Source organism: Trichophyton benhamiae (assembly GCF_000151125.1).
Source record: "Trichophyton benhamiae CBS 112371 chromosome Unknown contix01456_5.r1.exp, whole genome shotgun sequence".
NCBI lineage: Eukaryota > Fungi > Ascomycota > Eurotiomycetes > Onygenales > Arthrodermataceae > Trichophyton > Trichophyton benhamiae.
The window spans coordinates 392,952-410,803 of record NW_003315080.1 but is presented as its reverse complement, the minus strand read 5'-3'; the positions used below and the strand labels follow the sequence as shown (position 1 = coordinate 410,803).

Here is a 17,852-nt window from a genome sequence, read left to right as displayed (position 1 = left end):
CAGCTACCCAAAGAAGGCCCAGAGTCAACGTCAACGTCAACTCGAATATTGAATTGAATCGGAGGGTGATAATACCGGGGAAATCACCCAAGAAAACGTTGATATTGACTCCCGGGAAGATGAGGATCAGCATCCTGCAGTCCAGATGAATTCGGTTATGCACGGGACCTGTAACTATACAGCGGCAAGATATTCTGTTATTTGAATATCAATAGCACCGTCCTGGTTCCAGGAGTCTCAACTAACATGTCACATCGTTTATACTGAATGCTCCTGGCTCTCCGGACGTCGTCTCGGCTCTTGACAATGCGAGGACGGGGATTACTGTAGGCAGCATTGGCTGTGGAATGAAGGCTGCCAGCTTAAAAGACAATTTCAGCCTCAAAGATGGATGTACTCCATTATAAGGAGAGATTCGCGTGTATTTAGAGAATTAGAATGTACTTCCTTGCCACCTGGATGGCCACTTCGTTGTTGACTAGAAAGCACCTGGTGAAGAGAGCTATACTCTCACATCTTGAAAGATGGCTTAATTGAAGAATGATCACCCCTTGATCATCTCTTTGCAAAGTACGCAGACAGCTTGCCAACAGGCTTGTCGACAGGAAATGCCCACTGGTAACACTCCATAAAGGCCCGTATATCCCTGTCCATTGCAGCAGAGACAGCCTGCCGCTGGTTGAAGGCCTTCGTCTCATCTTCATCCACTTCGATGTCCCGCTGTAGCTCAACCTCTCCAACCCAATGGCCAAAGTCCGTTCTATCCAACACGACCTCAAATTCCCGGTTGAACCTCCAGGTATCCCGATATGTCGTATATCGAGCCATCACTTCTAGCCCAGATTGTCTCACATCGCTGCCATCTCTCTCCGTGGGCAGGAACTTCACTCCAGACACAAGCCGCTGGACCAGCCTGAGCACTTCACCGGGTTCAGACAGCTCTTCGAATCGAGAGTCGGTGAAGGTTGAATTGGTCAGGTCTGTCCGCACTTTGGCCTGCCAGATGCCTTCCCGTCGCCGTATCCAGACTCCGTTCTTGGACAGCTGTTGGCGGTAGTCAAAGTACTGGTCTTCAAAGACGCTCTGTCCAATGTTCTCTACATGGTCGAACGATGGCGAGCCCCTGTTGGAACGGAATATTTCTCCCGATTTTGGCCCGCAGGAGAACTTTCTCTCGACTTCAATCACTGCGCGGCGGAGTCTCAGGACGGCGGTTGGGCGCATGATAGCCGGCTTCTAGCAACGCTCTTCTTCCCCTGAAATTCTGGTTTCAGTTCCTTGTTGGTATGAGGAAACGCAGGATTAAGTGAGAATTGATTGAAAAGATGTCACGGAAAGTTGTGATTATGGGAAGCTCGTCTGCAAACAAAGAAGCCTGGCCGCGGCTCTTAGAGGACTATCATTGTCTAGCAGCCGCTTTCTTGCATCTTCAGGAGAACCGCTAGAGGGGGTCTTTGAACGCTGCAAGTTGCCATGGCTTTGCTGTTGTCTTTCATGGCAATCAACGGAACGTCTCCTTGTTTTGGCTGATTTAGCATCCGTATCTCTGCAATTTGAGGAATGAGACCTTTGCATCCTGTTGTCTTTCCATCATACCCATGGATTATTTCTCTATTGAAAGGCCTTTCACTTTTATATACCCTTGGATTTCATCTTGCTATGTGGGATACCAAAAGAATGCGGTGTCTATGGAATATTATATATACCCTCTAATCCACCCAGAAAAAGCTCTAAACATCTTCATTTGGACATCCAAATGGTATACGGGCCATATCTTGAACCCTTACTTAGGCTGATATCTGACTTGGTGAAAGAAATCCATTGACGCCATGCCTCTATTCAGGAGTTTCCCTGATATCCCGGCTCAGTCGTCTCAACAGATAGCCCTATACCTTACAATTCTACTATCCAGCGTAATAAGCGTACTACTTTCATGGAGCCTACGGCCTGTCAGAAAACGACCAGTGTCCGTGAACTACCATTTCACTCGCCAATGCAACAAATCCTGTGGTTTCTGCTTCCACACCGCGACCACGTCCTTCAAGCTGTCAATACCAGAAGCTAAAAGGGGTCTCTTCAGCCTTAAACAGGCTGGCATGCAGAAAATCAACTTTGCAGGAGGAGAACCATTCATGTATCCCAAATTCCTTGGGCAAATGATCCAATTCTGCAAGGAAGAGTTGCGCCTGGAATCAGTCTCAATAGTCACAGATGGCAGCTTGGTCAAACGGGATTTCCTCGAACGATACGGTCGCTTCATTGACATTTTGGCCGTATCATGCGACTCTTTCAACGAACAAACGAACATCGAAATCGGCCGCGGAAAGGGTGATCAAGTACCACAGCTATTCCGCATCGCTGAATGGTGTCGAGAATATGGCATCAAGTTCAAATTGAACACGGTTGTTTGCAACCTAAACTACCAGGAAGACATGAATCCCGTCGTTGAAAAGTTGCAGCCCTTCAGATGGAAATGCTTCCAGGTTCTTATGGTCCAAGGAGAAAATGATTCCGACAAGACATTGAGGGATGTGCGGAAGTTTCAAATCACTGACCAGCAGTACGAGGAGTTCTGTCGTCGGCACGAACATCAACCGTCGTTTGTTGCAGAGCCGAATAATCTCATGGCTAAATCGTATTTGATTCTGGATGAGTATATGCGGTTTCTGGACAGGGATGGCCGAGAACCGTCTGCGTCTATCCTAGATGTTGATGTTTTTACTGCCTTAGGCCAGGTGTACTGGGACGAAACGAGCTTCAACAGACGTGGTGGTATCTATGACTGGAGTAGAGAAACGAATCAGTCATCTTGCGGGTCTGGGGATGATAGCAAGGCTTTAGAATGGTGACACAGTCTGTCAAATCTGTCAAATACTTGTGAAACGAGTACTGTCTGGTTAAGTGTTGTTGAGTATGGTAGTAGTTAGCCTTACCCTTGCACAGCCAGAGGAACGAATACATGAAGAGTGAACTGTCAAATTTGCAATGCAGTCCAAGAATAAGAGTCGAGAGAGCCTATGTATATCTTGTTGTTACATGAAAGGGCAGGGAAGCATAGGAGGCCATCCCCAAATAAAAACAGAAACCCCCAAAACTTCGTAGACACAGACTCCGTTTGTTCTTTCCCAGGATCCCCCCCGCTTACAGATGTGATGTTGATGATATTAACAAAAGGGATGATTATAGAAATACATGACAAGAATTCTTCCAGGTAGAATGGGCTAACGTGGGAGGACCAGCAATAACTCCGTCTTAAGGCGATTTTTTTTCCCTTCTTTATTTCGTTTAGAGGACACGAGTGATCAAACCCGTGGCAACGGTTCGGCCACCCTCACGGATGTTGAATCGTTGACCAGCCTCGGCAGCAATGGGATGGAGGGTCTTGCAAATCATCTCGACGTTGTCACCGGGCATAGCCTTCTTGTCTTGGTCTTCTCCAGGCCAGCTGAAAGATGCGGCTTCGTCTGTGGAAGGGAGTACAAGTTAGTGATGATCTACTTAGTAGATAGCATAATCTTGGGTTACATACCGGCAGTACGGATGAACATTTGTGGGCGGTACTTGTGGGTGAAGCCGTTGGAACGACCACCCTCAGCTTCAGTCAGGACGTAGAGGGAGACCATGAAGTCGGTATGAGCCTTGGTGGATCCGGGGGCGGCAACAACCATTCCACGCTTCAAGTCCTCACGCTTGATACCTCGGAGAAGGAGACCGGAATTGTCACCAGCTCGAGATTCATCGCAGGACTTCTTGAAGGTCTCAATATCGGTGACCTTGGTCTTGATAGGGGTCGTAGAACCACCAACAATTTCGACGTCGGAATCCTTCTTGAGGATACCACGCTCAACACGGCCGGAGACGACAGTACCACGACCAGAGATAGAGAACACTTCCTCAATGGACATGAGGAAAGGCTTATCAGTGGCGCGCTCTGGGGTGGGGATCCAGGTGTCGACGGCGTTCAATAGCTCGTCAATCTTCTCGACACCCAGCTCAGGTCGACGGGACTCGAGGGCGCAGAGGGCAGAGCCAAAGATGATGGGGGTCTCCTCTCCCTCGAAACCGTAGTGGCTGAGGAGTTCACGCATTTCTAGTTCGACAAGCTCCAACATCTCTGGGTCCTCAACGGCATCGACCTTGTTAACGAAAACGACGAGCTTCTGGACACCGACCTGGCGGGCAAGGAGCAAATGTTCTCTGGTCTGAGGCCTAGACTGATGTTAGAAAAGTTAAATCCTTTCATCCGTAAGGGCGAGTATTCAATTACATTTGACCGTCAGAAGCTGCGACAACGACAACGGCTCCGTCCATGCTGGCAGCACCAGTAATCATGTTCTTAATGTAATCAGCGTGACCGGGACAGTCGACGTGAGCATAGTGTCTCTTGTCGGTCTGGTATTCGATGTGAGCGGAGGAGATGGTGATACCACGCTTTCGCTCCTCGGGGGCCTTGTCAATGGATCCGTAGTCAAGGAAATTGGCGAACCCCTTTTCGGCCTGGCGCTTGGTAATAGCGGCGGTCAAAGTGGTCTATGAAGATTGTCAGTTTTCCGTCTATATTGGCCGGTTATTCTTCCCTCCTCTCTACCAGAGGTCTCGAGGTAAATGTCGAACCTTTCCGTGATCAACGTGTCCAATGGTACCTGTACCAGACGTCAGATTTCAGTCCACCAAGGTCAATTGGATCAGACCAAAGGCGCAGCACTTACCAATGTTGACATGGGGCTTGTTACGCTCGAAAGCAGCAGCCATTCCTCGGGCAGACATCCTGTTGTGAGAGAAGACGTACTGCATTGGGTTGACAGCGGACGGCCGCTGTGCGGCGTACTTGCCGGTCCTTAGCAGCACATTGAGGGATCTCTGAAGGGTAGACATTGTGAATGCTCTCCACGACGGGGAAATGCGATATCAAAAGACAAGTTGCTGCTCTGCTCACTTCTATCGCTCAACCTTGAAGTCGTTCGCGAGCAAAAAATCTGAAGCTCAAAAAAGTTTTTGTTGGCGTCAGGAACATGCTTAGTCATAATCACGTGAGGTACATGCTGCTGCTTGCTGGAGCTTTTGCAGGGAATCAAAAACAGAGAACGAGAGATATGGAGATCTAAGGAGGCCAGTAAGGATAAGATAGCTAGAGGTTGGGAAGCGCAGGAGAATGGTAGACGGTGGGTGGTGGACTGCTGTTAGATCTGGTTCGTTGTCGAAGCTGTGGAAGCTCCAGGTGCATAAGTTTTGATATAGTACATCAGTCTGTATTTGTTAGACTGCAGAGGCACATACGTAGACGAGCCTTACTCCGTAGGACAGTATAATAATAGTACACGATAGGCAGCTTGAAGCTCATCACGCCGTAGCCTTCTTCTTGTCTAGAACATATTCCATGTGCTCCATGATTTTGCCTCTTCTTGGTTTCACCTCCGTAACCCCGATCTCAAACAGCTTACTTTCAATGGCAGCCAACACCCGTTGTGCCTCGTCCGGTGTAGCTCTTCTCTTTCTCTTTTTCTTTGTCAGGATCAACGACACTCTCTTGCCCTTGGACAAGAAGGTCTCTAGCTGGTCCAGACGGTGCTGAAGGTCATGAGGGTCAATCGCCCAGTTCAGCTCTATCTGCTTTATCTGAACAGCCGTCGACTTAGGCTTGCTCTCCTTTCCCTTTGCTTTTGCCTTTGCACTTGCGCTATATTCCGACTTGTCGACAATCTTGCATACCGGAGCCTGGTCTTCTGATCCTGCTCGAACTTGTACCAAGAAGTTTCGGGACCGGTCAAATGAGGCTAACGCAGACTTGAGCGACATTGGCTCTCCTAATTGTCCATTCTCTTGAACCACCCGGACTATCGCACTTCGTATTTCTTCGTCCTTTGGTAGTGATGATCGAGAGGCGGAAGAGGCAGCCGAAGTAGCTGGGGGAGGAGGATAATGAGGTCGTTGCGAGAATTGAGAAACAGGGGTCGCCCGGTAGTATCTTAATTGTCGTGTAGGTAGGGCGTGTAGCTGTCTCGAAGCTTGGGCAGCGGTCTGCGATTCGATTGAGGAGATGAAGGTGCAACGCAGGGCCTGCGCAGCGGAAAACAGAGGCCGTAAACAGGCCATTGTCCTCCAACAGGTACTTCCAAAATAAGGAGAAACGGCTCTATATCTGCTCTATATAGCACTGTCTGCCTCAAACGGGCTTTGTGACCACTTCAAGTCTTCTTCAGGCTCTGCTTCGTCTTCGTCGTCGTCTTCGTCTTCGTCTCGTGATGCTGATGTTTGGTTGGCGTTGAAAGGACAAAAAGTAACAGTTCGCGGGCGGAGCCAAGAATTACACCTTCTTGGCATCCCGGGATCTTATTTTAACTCGACGACAAGGACAGCAAAAAGTATGGAAATTTCTTTGATTTGATATCAGTTTAGGGGTTCAGGAGGCAAATCATTAAGAAAAAAAAAAATCTCCTTATTCTATTTCTGCGTCTTCCCATCGCTGTTACAAGCTGTTTATTCCCTTGCGAAAGACGAAAGGTGTGTTGAAGTCGACTGGACCTCGCCTTCGTTTCGACCCTTCTCTGGTCCATCTCGGCATCCTCTCTCTTTGCGCACGCAGCAGTTTGCATGTCCGGAGCCTCTGGAGGCAGATCTCACCGTGCAACTTCCTCCACCGTAGATTCTGACCCGAGTTTACACCGGAGAGCCTCTTCTGTCTCCAAACCAACCGATCACAGCCTTGATATCGAGAATATCCCACCTGAACCGATGAAGGGTTCTCCCACCATCGCCCTGATGACACAAAGCCAGCGGTCGAGATACCTGAAAACAGGTGGAATCCTTGCGTTCATACTATTTATAATATACGTGCTCGCTCCTTCATCACGGACGCCGAATCTCCCTCCTCCCGGGCCAGACTCGGCGACGAAATGTACAAAGCCGTACGATTCCTCCAAGCCTCTCATCCAATATGTCTTGATGATTGATGCCGGCAGCACGGGATCGAGAATCCATGTCTATCGCTTCAACAACTGCGGTCCAACTCCAGCACTGGAAAATGAGGAGTTTAAAATGACTGAGACGAAGGAGGGGGGCTCTGGTCTCAGCTCATACCGTGAGGATGCTGAGGGTGCGGCCAAGAGTCTCGACCCGTTGATGGAGGTTGCCATGAAGACTGTTCCAGAAGAATATAGATCTTGTTCCCCTATTGCCGTCAAGGCTACTGCTGGTTTGCGAATGTTGGGCAAAGACATGAGTGACAATATTCTTAAGGCCGTCAGAACTCGGCTGGAGACTGTCTACCCATTCCCGGTTGTCTCGGAGGCCCAAGGCGGTGTCGAGATTATGGAAGGCAAGGATGAGGGTGTTTATGCCTGGATTACAACCAATTACTTGCTTGGAAACATTGGTTCTCCAGAAGAGATCCCAACCGCTGCCATCTTTGATCTGGGAGGCGGTTCTACTCAGATTGTTTTCCAGCCAACCTATAACGGCAAAGGACCAGACGGCCTTCCAGAGAAAATGCCAGAAGGCGACCATAAGTACGCCCTCAAATTTGGTGGCAGAGAGTTTATTCTCTACCAGCACTCCCACCTTGGGTACGGTCTGATGGCCGCTAGGTCTGCTATTCACCGTTACCTCATCGAAACCAAGCATGAGCTTAGCCCTAATGACAAGGGCTGGCTCAAACAGAAGGTGGTGAACCCATGTATTGTTCCGGGAATGTCTCGCAATGTCAGCATTGATTTAGGAGATAACCATGCCCTGGGGAAGGAAGTCGAGGTACTCATGGTTGGCCCCAAGGAATCCTCAGCTGCTCAGTGCCGAAACCTCGCGGAGAAGATTCTCAAGAAGGACGCAACTTGCAACCTTGCCCCATGTTCTTTCAACGGAATCCACCAGCCCTCCCTTCGCAAGACTTTTGCTAAAGAGGATGTCTTCATTTTCTCTTACTTCTACGACCGCACCTCTCCCCTCGGAATGCCCGACTCATTCACTCTCCATGACCTTCATGAACTGACTTCAATTGTCTGCGGCGGCGAGGATAGCTGGGGCGTTTTCCAATCCAACAGCAGCGCCATGAAAGAGCTAAGTGACCGCCCTGAATACTGTTTGGACCTTAACTTCATGCTCGCCCTCCTACACACTGGGTATGAGATGCCTCTGCAGAGAGAAGTCAAGACGGCGAAGAAGATTGACGGAAACGAGCTCGGTTGGTGCCTGGGTGCAAGGTCAGTAAACGTATCTCTTAACTATATGTCCAAATTCGTATTAATACTAACTTCACAAACAGTCTCCCGCTCCTCAGCAAGAACTCTGGGTGGGAATGCCGTATTAAGCAGATTTCTTAAATGACGGGAAAGAATTAGACTTTAGATCTCGTCTTCTGTTGTCACAAGATTTTTATAAATATCACCTTTTAATGAAAGCACCTGAAACCGAGAAAAATAATTGGATGACCATTAAGTTGTGATGCTATGATGCACAAGGGAATATATTCTTGAAGAATTTTCCTGCCCTCCCCCTATTTATACCTTTTCTTTCTCTTCTGGGGGTTACGCGGGTGCTCATTGGGTTTTATGTCCACTTTCTTATATCGTTACCCCTTTTTATTTTTGTGCAGCGGTACGATTGTCTTTACCATTAGCTAGAATGCCATTTTCCCCCCATTCTCTTTCTGAAACGACCAAACCTGCCTCCATTAATTGTCTACATTGAGCGTAAGTAGATTTGCTGGATCCAAGCAGTAATACTGTTTGCCAGGCGAAAATCCTTGAATTGATCTGTCGTGAATATTACATGGGAATAATCAAAGTGTGGACTCGTGGAGTATAAATGATGTTAGAATGGCGTTTTGTTGATTGCAATGGAAATCAGGTCAAGACCCTAGATCTTCGATTTTCGGCTTTTGCAGGTCGGATTCCTTTCCCATAAGTTTGCCAATAACATTTTGTTCTTTTTCCGGGTCTATGCTCTCGGAACTTTCGCTGCCTGCATCACTATGTTCATCACTGTCTTCTCCCTTTTCTTGAAGCACGCCTAAACCAAGATTCTACCGTGATAGTTAGCTATATGTATCATCTCTGTTAGTAGAGCGGTCAGATTGGTATCTTACCATTTCAATAAGCTGACCCTGCCCGTCATCTTCGTTGTCCACCTCAAGGGTCATTGACTTTCCGGCAGCGATTTCTCGTTCCAGGTCTTCATTCGCCGCCTTTAGAGATGGTAAAAAACTTGCAAGTCTTGCACGTAGGGCTGAGTTGTTTGGAAGACTGGAAAACGGTCTCGAAGGTATAGAAGGGCCAGGTGGATCATCCATTTGTTCATCATCGTCAGACTTTTCCTCGTCTGAGCTTTCTCCAGCTTTAGAATCTGAATCTGAATCAACAGAAGATCCAGAAGACGATGTTGGCTCCGAATCTGTCGATTCTGGTGATGAACATTTAGAGGCCTCTTTGCTTGTTAGGTTTGCGACGGAATCGCCAGAGCCACAGTTTATGCCATCCAACTGGCCTTTATCACGGAGAGTCAATGATTCAGACGCTTTGTTCGACTCTTTCGACGAAGAAGACATTCTTGATGGATTAACACGCGGCGGATAAGGGTATGGACAGCAAGTAAGAGTGCGCTGCACCAGTACAAAGATATTTGGGATATACTATAACAGAGATATATTTCTCTCCCTATCCTGAAGCCCTGCATGAAGTGTTCCTATCTCATCCTTCTGTCGTATAGATATCGTGGTAACAGAATATGTTCCAGCGACAGCCCTTCTATCCCTTAACCTCTGAGATAGGAAATTGAAAGGGGTGGAAGAAGAGTAAATATATCACTGCTCTAGAAAATAGAGGCACGGCTCAAGGGTATAAATGACAGTTGTAGTTCCTTTTATAGAGTCTCGACCGTCATACCGCAGTTTTTCTCCAATGAAAGAGTTAAAGTTTGGATTATATAACCCGTATTATACACGTGACATCACGTGCTAGTCTTCCGAAAAAAGAAAAGTTAACGACAAACAACAAAATAAAACCAACGAACGACAAACATCAAGTCAAGGAGCTTGAAAATGACAATAATGCATCAATAAAAGGTAGCCAGCGATGTCGAGTCGCGAGAAAGACATCAGAGTTTGTGGGGGCTGCCGGTCCAGTTTCGAATGCGTTTCGTCCTTTGCGGATGGCTCCAGACAGGCCCTGAGAAAGCCGTTGACGGGCCGAGCTCCAGCCTCGTTGGGCAAGTGATACACTCGCTGTGGGCCAATGATGATACGGCGGTTATCATGCAAGTAGTGCGCATCAAGCAGAGGTGGCCACGAACTCGAAGACCCTGTCGATAAATTCCCAGCTGAGAGAGCTGTTGGCCATGATTCGTCTGATGTTTGCTTTGTCGAATGGCATCAAGGTTGGTACATGAAGATGCGTTTCAGGTCTTTGACCATGCTGCATTTCCCTGGCCTCTTGAATGGTACAGACAGGGGTTCAGTTCTTCCTATTGATGTCTTTGAAAGGTGATATGCCACACCCTTAAGCGCTTCAATCAGAGTACTGGCTCTTTGCTGTTTCTTATATGAAGATATGTGTCCCTGAGACTTTGGTCTTTTCTCGTCTCTCAGTAACATCGAAGCGCCCGCCATCCAAGAAGTCCTCTCTCCAACATGACCATTCAAGCTCCTAAGTTTACCGCCTTGGAATCGGTTACTGAAGATGAAGTTCAGGCCCTCAACCCAACCCGAAAAACACTCCATCAGAACATTATAGGCAAATTGAGACCTTTGCCTTTTCAGTATCGTTGGGCTGTATGGCATGAGAAGCACTCTGAGTCTACCAACTACGGTGACAGGCTATACCCCCTGCATGATGATGTTGCCGATATTGCGACCTTTTATCGGATATACAACAATTATCCATGGGGAAAGATCAAAGTCCGCGACACTGTGCATATTTTCCGCCGTGAGACGAAGCCCGTCTGGGAGGACCCTCAAAACTTGAAGGGAGGGTGCTGGACTTTTCGAGTTCCTAAGTCAAAGAGCCAGGCATTCTTCCATGAAGTAGCCATTCTTTGTATGGCAAATGAGTTCCAGGCCGCAGTGCAGTCCGGTATGTTCTACAGCCATATAGCACACTATCCCGCCTGCTGACAATCGTGTAGAGCGTGATCATGTTCTTGGAGTCTCGACATCTGCTCGATTCAACTCTAATTTGATATCCATATGGAATAAACAAGGATATAACCCAAAAGCCATCAAGGCACTCGAGGAGGTTATACTACAACGTCTTTCACCCGAACTTCGTCCAACCGCCGAAAAGTCTTACTTCTACAAACGCCATGATGAACATGATGGGTACCAGGCTGCAGTTGAAGCAGCACATGGCTCTGCTACTCACCGGAGTAATACATTGGAATAGGAAGCATGCTTATCTGAAGCTATTTTGGCCAGTGAGAAGGGGTGAAATAGTTGCTATCTATTTGTGCTTTGCTTTCTTTTCACATTTCATGAATTCCTCTAGCGCCCGCCTACTTTCTATTTTGTTGCATATATGGAGTTCAGGGATAATGAATTTGCTCGTTTATTACTCCTAAGATATCCATGTTCACCTGTTCAATACTAGCCTATTATGCGGGCCCCAATATAATCATATCAAAACTCCGTGGAAATGCAACTGGTGGTACAACCCTTGGGCTCAAGGTAGCAAAGGTGTCTGGCACTCAACGACTTGCGTCCCGACGCCTACTCCTCCTGTCCTCTCTATCGACGCTGGTTCCTCGAGACTCTTTCTCCGTGGCTCCCGGGATATACCGATCAATATCAGGTAATCGGTCTCTGTCTCTATCCCTTTCACGGTCGCGTTCCCTGTCTCTGTCCCTATCTCTGTCCCTCTCACGCTCCCTATCTCTGTCTCGGCCTCTGTCTCTATCACGATCCCTGTCTCTATCTCGCGACCTGTCCCTGTCTCTGTCTCGATCTCGATCTCTTTCTCGTTCGCGGTCTCTATCCCTGTCACGCTCCCGATCACGGTCTCTTTCCCTATCTCTGTCTGGTGACCTGGCTCTCCGTTTTGGTGACCGACTTCGCGTTGATGTCGGAGGAACATACCGGTCAATATCACCTCCAGCGTTTCTTGACGTTGACCTGACACGGCGGCTTCGGGATCTGGACCGTTCCCTTTCCCGGTATCTTCGCCGGGTGGTTGATCGAGATCTTGACCTAGACAGGGACTTGGATCTTCGTGCTGGTCTATGGGATGCTGCTCTTGAGCGAGATCTTGAACGGGCGCTGGGGCGATAGCTGCGATATTCGCCTCTGCTCTCACGCTCCCGGTCCCGGTCACGCTCCCTATCCCTATCCCTTCCTCTTTCCCGATCTCTGTCCCTATCACGATCTCTATCTCTATCCCTATCCCTATCCCTATCCCTATCCCTATCCCTATCCCTATCCCTATCACGGTCTCGATCACGATCTCGTTCCCTATCTCGATCGTAAGGCCGATATTTATCCATGTCATCTAGAACTCTGCTCCGGCTCCGAGTCCTGCTCCGTCGTCGAGACCTAGCACGAACAGAATGGTCGTCCCGGTCTCGTCTGTCTCGTTCTCCAGGCCGGTATACATCAAAATCACGAGGCCGCCTTTCTGGCTCTCTCCTATCTGAGTCGGCATCTCGATATCTGTCATCATGCCTTGAGGACCTCCTTGTTCTAGTTCTGCTTCTGGACCTGCTGCGGCCACGCCGGCGACTGTGGCTACGACGACTTTCGCGGTCTTCTGTTCTTGATCTGACAGGGTCTTGGGAAGGGAGGGTGGATTCCGTTTTTGGCTTGGAAGAAGTACTTCGAGTGGTAGTATTAGCAGGCTGTAGAACTTGGCCATTCTCCAGGGCTTCGGCCTGCTCAAAGTCGAACTCCGGCTTTTGTCGGGACTTAGCAGCAAGCTCTTTTCCTTCTTTTAGCAGCAGTTCAAGGGCTGCATCTTCCAGCGCTTTCTCATCCACAGGGGGAGCTGGAGTCTTATGCGCCCTGGATGTATCTCGTGGCGTACCACTCCCGTCTCTTCCGCGGTCAAGATCTGATCGTCTATTTTTGTCTCTGTCATAGTCACGCTCCCGTTCCCGTTCTCGTTCCCGGTAGCGTTCTTTCTCCTCTCGCCTTCTTCGTTCATATCGTTCCTCCCGCTCTCGTTCTCGCCGTTCTTCTCGCAACCTATCTTCCTCGCGTTGCTTTTCCCTTTCCGCCCGCCGCTTTTGCTCTCGTTCCTCTCGTCGTTTCCGGTCTTCTTCCTCCCTTTGCTTTCGTAACTCACGTTGGCGCCGTTTCTCTTCGGCTTCAGCTTTCTTTCTTTCTTCCTCCGCTTTCCTTTCAATCTCTAGTTCTTTCTGTCTAATTTTCTCACGCTCATCTCTTTTAGCTTGAACCTGCTTCTCGTACTCAGCATCTGTGGTAAGCCCCTTGGCTATTTCGGCATTTGCTGCTTCCTGGCCAATGTCTTGAGCGCGAATTTTGCGTAGAGAGGCTAGAATCTCATCAATATGGTTGGATATTATTGCGTCGACTGTTTCTTCTATCCCCGAATGTAGGTCACTGCGGTCAACGGCTCCAGATATTAGGGTAGCAGCCTTCCCTCTCTCGCGGGATAGTAAGGACGGGTCACGTTCGATTTCCGACTCGGCCATTTCAATTAACGACGCTGTAAATGAGTTCTTAGCATCCTGTAGAACAGATATATTAGCACAGAGTGGCGAGCAACGTAGGAAGCCTGTCACAACACACGCTATCATTGAATTTGGCCCAAACTTCTTTCCGGACAGCATCAAAGCCCCCTTTCTTCTTGAAAGAATATAACAGATTTTCTATCGTAGTCCGCTGAGCCGTGGAAATGGGCAGCTCTGACAGCTTGAATTTTTTGCGCCGGAGACTCTCCATGCTGGACCCAACGCGCTTCACACCAGCTCCTTCGGTCTCTGCTTCTGCCATTCTGAGCTGACGCGCCTAAAGCCACCATATAATGCTATAACGCTCGCAGCAGCCCCAGCACATTATCATCACAGAGCAGCGCTGGCACATCAGTCGGCCTCCATGTTCCACTTCCATCAGGTCACTTTTCTTCCCACTTCATGCCCAATAAAGTTGGAGCTCCATCCTGGACGATACTCTGGCGGATAAACGTAATCCCGTATCCGCGACGGACGTCCATCGAATCAAGGCCTCCCGAAAGCAAAACCGACGACTTCAAGCAGTCGACGCCGCAGAGATCGAACACATATCGGCATTGCTCTCCCCGGGGATGCTCTATTGACAGCCTACGATTGAGAGCAGAGCACTCGCGTTTTATTCCGGCCTGCTTGTTGCGTGGAAAAGTTTCCCAGCCGCCCTCCCGTGATTCCACAGCCACATTCGACACGACCCATCATGCCAGTCCACAAAGTGCTCTTCTGGAGCGGCTTCGGTTAGTGATATCTTTCTCTTCATCCGTATATGCCCGGGCTACCGTGTACCTGTTGGGTTCATCTCTACTCGCATGCCAATGGCTCTCTCCAAGATCGCACAGCCTGGCGCATCTTACTGCACGTGGAATCGCATCTAACTTCTCGTTCTTCTGTAGGCGTTGCCGTCCGACTATGGCAGCTTGGAATTGAAATGCGCCCATTCTTCAACAAGGAATCCCTATGGGTTTACCCTCTATTTGCAACTGTTGGTGGAAGTTTCGGATACTGGTTAGAAGGTGTGGAGGGTCGACAATTGAAAATGCTTGCCGAGAGAAAACGAATACTCCTTGAGAAGAGACAGAGAAGAGCCGAGAGAGATGCAGATGACACCGTCGGACTCGGCCAGGCCGAACAAGGGGGAATTCTAGCCAGCACTTCTTGAGGAGAGAACACTGGTTTCGATACATTCGCTGGGCGAGCGGTTCCAGGACCAACAGTATAGAAATATGGATATATCAAGTGGATGAAAATGGGGTTGCTCAGTCTCGCTTTTTAGAAGAGAACTAGAATGGGAGACCATAAAAAATTGTACTTATAACGTGATTCCTTGTCATTTATTTCTCTCAATATGAACCGCAAGGAATCCCATGAAAAGGCCATTCATTTAGTTACCATGTACAAGACTCCATCTTTCCGGAGACTATAAACATAATATAAACCTGCATTGAGATACTCCCGACGAATATTACCAGCTACCATCACTTTTTGACCAGATCAATGGCCTTGAGGATTCCTCTGATGGATCGATTTGTGAAAGACTTACGTCGACTTTGGTACTTTAGCAGGAGGTCAACGACCTCCGGACTCGGCCGTTGATGGGCAATTGTTTCCAAAATCTGCTTCCGCTCTTCTTCTGTAGCCCCTGTCACGGATATGCTTCGCGGGAGGTCAAAGGTCCATGTCTTTCTAGTTCCCCAGTTCAAAATTTCCCCTGCTAAGCGGCAGCACCCTTCAGGGCAAATACATTCCATGAACTTCAGTTCAAGGTTGGAAATGAGGAGGCGTTGACGAAGAAACGTCAAGGTCCGGCCAAAAAGATAGTCTTGCATGCTCTTAATGTCCTGGGCATGGGGAAGTATGGGAGTTATGTTTCGATCAATAAGCCCACAGCCAGCGGTATATGTCCTGGCCCCGAGTATGGAAGCTCGATACTTCAACAGATTCTTTGCCATTTTGTCCGTTTTTTTGTCGCCTTGTTTGTCCTGCCGTCTCAAGGCAATGCTTCCTGCAAGCAAATCATCGCAAAACGGACCACTGAGGTATTGGAAATCCCGGTGATGAAAGATTACTTCAATGCTGTGCATATGCCTTAGATGATCCCTTACACGGGGATATTCATTCGAAATATCCAAAAGAACGTCGGGATGTAGGATTGAAAAGGTATTCTCACGATAGAATACCAGGCAGGCTTCTTCATACACCTTCTTGCAGACAAGAAGGATTGCCATATTTGGGGGATTATGGGCGTGAAGTCTGCTCTGATCGTTTATATAATGGAATGAAACGAACGGGCGGACAAAGATCTTCCCTGGAGCAACTGCATATCTATAGATTTCCTTGCGAATATTCAGGGGAAATTGAAAGAAGTAGGCCCTTTGATGCTCCAGGCGCTCTGGTACAGAACTAGCACCATTTTATTAGTGGATATTGGTAGCAGTAGGGTAAGTCAAGGCTCACATTGCATTCTCAGTGATGTTTTCCTGGCCGGCATAAATACTTCCCTCATCCACGACAGACATGTCACTAGTCGTGTTTATACTGGCAGCAACCAGTGGCTTGAGGGACGATACCATCTCCAAGACTTAAACGCCAACGACTAGCAGCAAGAAGGTACCTTGGGAAAAGCTTGCTGTAAAAAAGCAGAAAAGTTCTTTCTAGCTAGGAGAAACGGGCAATCCTGAGTGCTTTGTTTATTGTGATGGAAGTTTCCAGCAGAGATTTCATGGTTGCTAGGAGACCGTGTGTTATTCAACTGCCATAAGTATATAAGGAGATCATAAACAAAGTATAGGGTCATGTTGAGTCAACACTGAATTGCAAAGAAACCTCCCATTTTTGCACTCCAGTGCCATACTCGCCTCCAAGACGCTGCTTGATCATATTGACTATCCGCTCCCTGAGAAGGGTAATCGCTTCCTCTGAGCCACTCACTCTCAGCTTGAGATTGGCCATACACAAGCCATAGTGGACTTGCCAGAAGCGCGCCTCCTCAACAGTTGTGACTGATGGGTGTGCGGCAATGTCCTTCATGACGGCAGAAACGCCAGGTCCTGCGTAAGACATGAGAAGCATAGAGCCTAGGTTCACCACTAGACGAATCCCCAGGGAACACATAGAAAAGGCTAGAGTAAAGGAAATAACCGGATCAAGCATCGAATAAAAGGAAACTGATATCAAAGGGAGTAAAAGAAGGAGAGTGGAGCACGATAGAGTAAGGAAATGAGCAGGGTTGCTGAGCAAGGACGGTAGTGCTTGTATATAGGTGACACGCATAGCCTTGCCAATTCGTCCATGATTTTTGAGCCCGATGGCTGAAATCAAAGTTGCAGCAATTGAAAGGAGTGCAGTTATATCAACGCTACCCGGAGTTACCCGTTCATGCTCATTATGGGGGTGTGCATGATGAGAGCCGCCAAGTACATGTTGCACGGTATGGGATATCAAATCGCCCCCCATGAAGAATAGAAGGACGGATAAAGCAAACCCAGCAACCACTTCGGCCCTTTCTAGCCCAAATGGATGCCGAATACTGGACCTTTTCCAGACTTCAAAATTTCCAAGGATATCTACCACAACGCACAGCATTGCCCCAAGAGAGTCGAAGAGCATTAAGTGTGAAAGGCCAGTCATGGCCATTGAACCGTGGGCACTCCATAGTGTATATCCTGCCACTGCCATATGGCACAAACTCCACCAAAATCGAGCCTTCTGATCTCGGGACATGCTCTTGCGGTATTCGACGAAAGTTGGAATCGGCAATGAATTTGGGAGTGCCAATGGAGCTCTCGGAGGCGGTTCAAGGAAGATCTGGTGAGACACACTGCTGTGCTTGTATTTGTGGCCCCGGCGCTGCCCAACGTTCTATAATAGATATCACCGTTAGCAAGGATAGCTATGCGGATTTCGGAGAATTTTAGGCACGCGTACTGATTTTAGAACCGGGGTCTTTGCAAGAGTCGTAGGCTTGAAATTGAACGGGCTTGGAACATCTAGACTTGGCCGCCTATACGAGTTCCATGATGCATCTATTAAAACAAGGTTGATAAGCACTCCGTATTCCTAGGCGCCCACTGATGGGAGACTATACCTGAGGACCCTGAAGGAAGGGTGTCTGTCAACGATGGGAGGGCAGCAGGCTCGAGAGATCCTTGCCTTTGGTATCCAATGGAAACGCTCCCGGCCGGAGAGGA

The 17,852-nt window shown here is 48.4% G+C and overlaps 11 protein-coding genes across 11 annotated transcripts; 4 read left to right on the top strand and 7 right to left on the bottom strand.

Annotated features, from left to right (window-relative positions):
• Positions 1-555: 555 nt before the first annotated feature.
• ARB_03139 (uncharacterized protein) lies at positions 556-1,224 on the bottom strand (the record flags this gene model as incomplete). The annotated part of the gene is made up of 1 exon (XM_003010392.1): positions 556-1,224. One exon carries the CDS (start codon positions 1,222-1,224, stop codon positions 556-558), a length of 669 nt encoding a protein of 222 aa, XP_003010438.1.
• A 605-nt stretch (positions 1,225-1,829) lies between these two features.
• On the top strand, positions 1,830-2,849 carry ARB_03138 (uncharacterized protein; the record flags this gene model as incomplete). The annotated part of the gene is made up of 1 exon (XM_003010391.1): positions 1,830-2,849. One exon carries the CDS (start codon positions 1,830-1,832, stop codon positions 2,847-2,849), a length of 1,020 nt encoding a protein of 339 aa, XP_003010437.1.
• A 436-nt stretch (positions 2,850-3,285) lies between these two features.
• On the bottom strand, positions 3,286-4,875 carry ARB_03137 (uncharacterized protein; the record flags this gene model as incomplete). Its single annotated transcript, XM_003010390.1, has 5 exons — positions 3,286-3,464; positions 3,530-4,209; positions 4,268-4,530; positions 4,615-4,643; positions 4,710-4,875. 5 exons carry the CDS (start codon positions 4,873-4,875, stop codon positions 3,286-3,288), a joined length of 1,317 nt encoding a protein of 438 aa, XP_003010436.1.
• A 465-nt stretch (positions 4,876-5,340) lies between these two features.
• ARB_03136 (translation initiation factor IF3, putative) lies at positions 5,341-6,093 on the bottom strand (the record flags this gene model as incomplete). Its single annotated transcript, XM_003010389.1, has 1 exon — positions 5,341-6,093. The coding sequence occupies one exon, from the start codon at positions 6,091-6,093 to the stop codon at positions 5,341-5,343; it is 753 nt and encodes a 250-aa protein (XP_003010435.1).
• A 498-nt stretch (positions 6,094-6,591) lies between these two features.
• On the top strand, positions 6,592-8,319 carry ARB_03135 (uncharacterized protein; the record flags this gene model as incomplete). The annotated part of the gene is made up of 1 exon (XM_003010388.1): positions 6,592-8,319. One exon carries the CDS (start codon positions 6,592-6,594, stop codon positions 8,317-8,319), a length of 1,728 nt encoding a protein of 575 aa, XP_003010434.1.
• Positions 8,320-8,842: 523 nt separating this feature from the next.
• ARB_03134 (uncharacterized protein) lies at positions 8,843-9,538 on the bottom strand (the record flags this gene model as incomplete). The annotated part of the gene is made up of 2 exons (XM_003010387.1): positions 8,843-9,016; positions 9,080-9,538. 2 exons carry the CDS (start codon positions 9,536-9,538, stop codon positions 8,843-8,845), a joined length of 633 nt encoding a protein of 210 aa, XP_003010433.1.
• Positions 9,539-10,618: 1,080 nt separating this feature from the next.
• ARB_03133 (uncharacterized protein) lies at positions 10,619-11,369 on the top strand (the record flags this gene model as incomplete). The annotated part of the gene is made up of 2 exons (XM_003010386.1): positions 10,619-11,060; positions 11,113-11,369. 2 exons carry the CDS (start codon positions 10,619-10,621, stop codon positions 11,367-11,369), a joined length of 699 nt encoding a protein of 232 aa, XP_003010432.1.
• A 1,098-nt stretch (positions 11,370-12,467) lies between these two features.
• On the bottom strand, positions 12,468-13,930 carry ARB_03132 (uncharacterized protein; the record flags this gene model as incomplete). Its single annotated transcript, XM_003010385.1, has 3 exons — positions 12,468-12,697; positions 12,792-13,665; positions 13,727-13,930. 3 exons carry the CDS (start codon positions 13,928-13,930, stop codon positions 12,468-12,470), a joined length of 1,308 nt encoding a protein of 435 aa, XP_003010431.1.
• Positions 13,931-14,365: 435 nt separating this feature from the next.
• Positions 14,366-14,824, top strand: ARB_03131 (uncharacterized protein; the record flags this gene model as incomplete). The annotated part of the gene is made up of 2 exons (XM_003010384.1): positions 14,366-14,402; positions 14,559-14,824. 2 exons carry the CDS (start codon positions 14,366-14,368, stop codon positions 14,822-14,824), a joined length of 303 nt encoding a protein of 100 aa, XP_003010430.1.
• A 316-nt stretch (positions 14,825-15,140) lies between these two features.
• On the bottom strand, positions 15,141-16,235 carry ARB_03130 (uncharacterized protein; the record flags this gene model as incomplete). The annotated part of the gene is made up of 2 exons (XM_003010383.1): positions 15,141-15,987; positions 16,120-16,235. The coding sequence occupies 2 exons, from the start codon at positions 16,233-16,235 to the stop codon at positions 15,141-15,143; spliced, it is 963 nt and encodes a 320-aa protein (XP_003010429.1).
• Positions 16,236-16,455: 220 nt separating this feature from the next.
• ARB_03129 (uncharacterized protein) lies at positions 16,456-17,385 on the bottom strand (the record flags this gene model as incomplete). The annotated part of the gene is made up of 1 exon (XM_003010382.1): positions 16,456-17,385. The coding sequence occupies one exon, from the start codon at positions 17,383-17,385 to the stop codon at positions 16,456-16,458; it is 930 nt and encodes a 309-aa protein (XP_003010428.1).
• Positions 17,386-17,852: the final 467 nt, after the last annotated feature.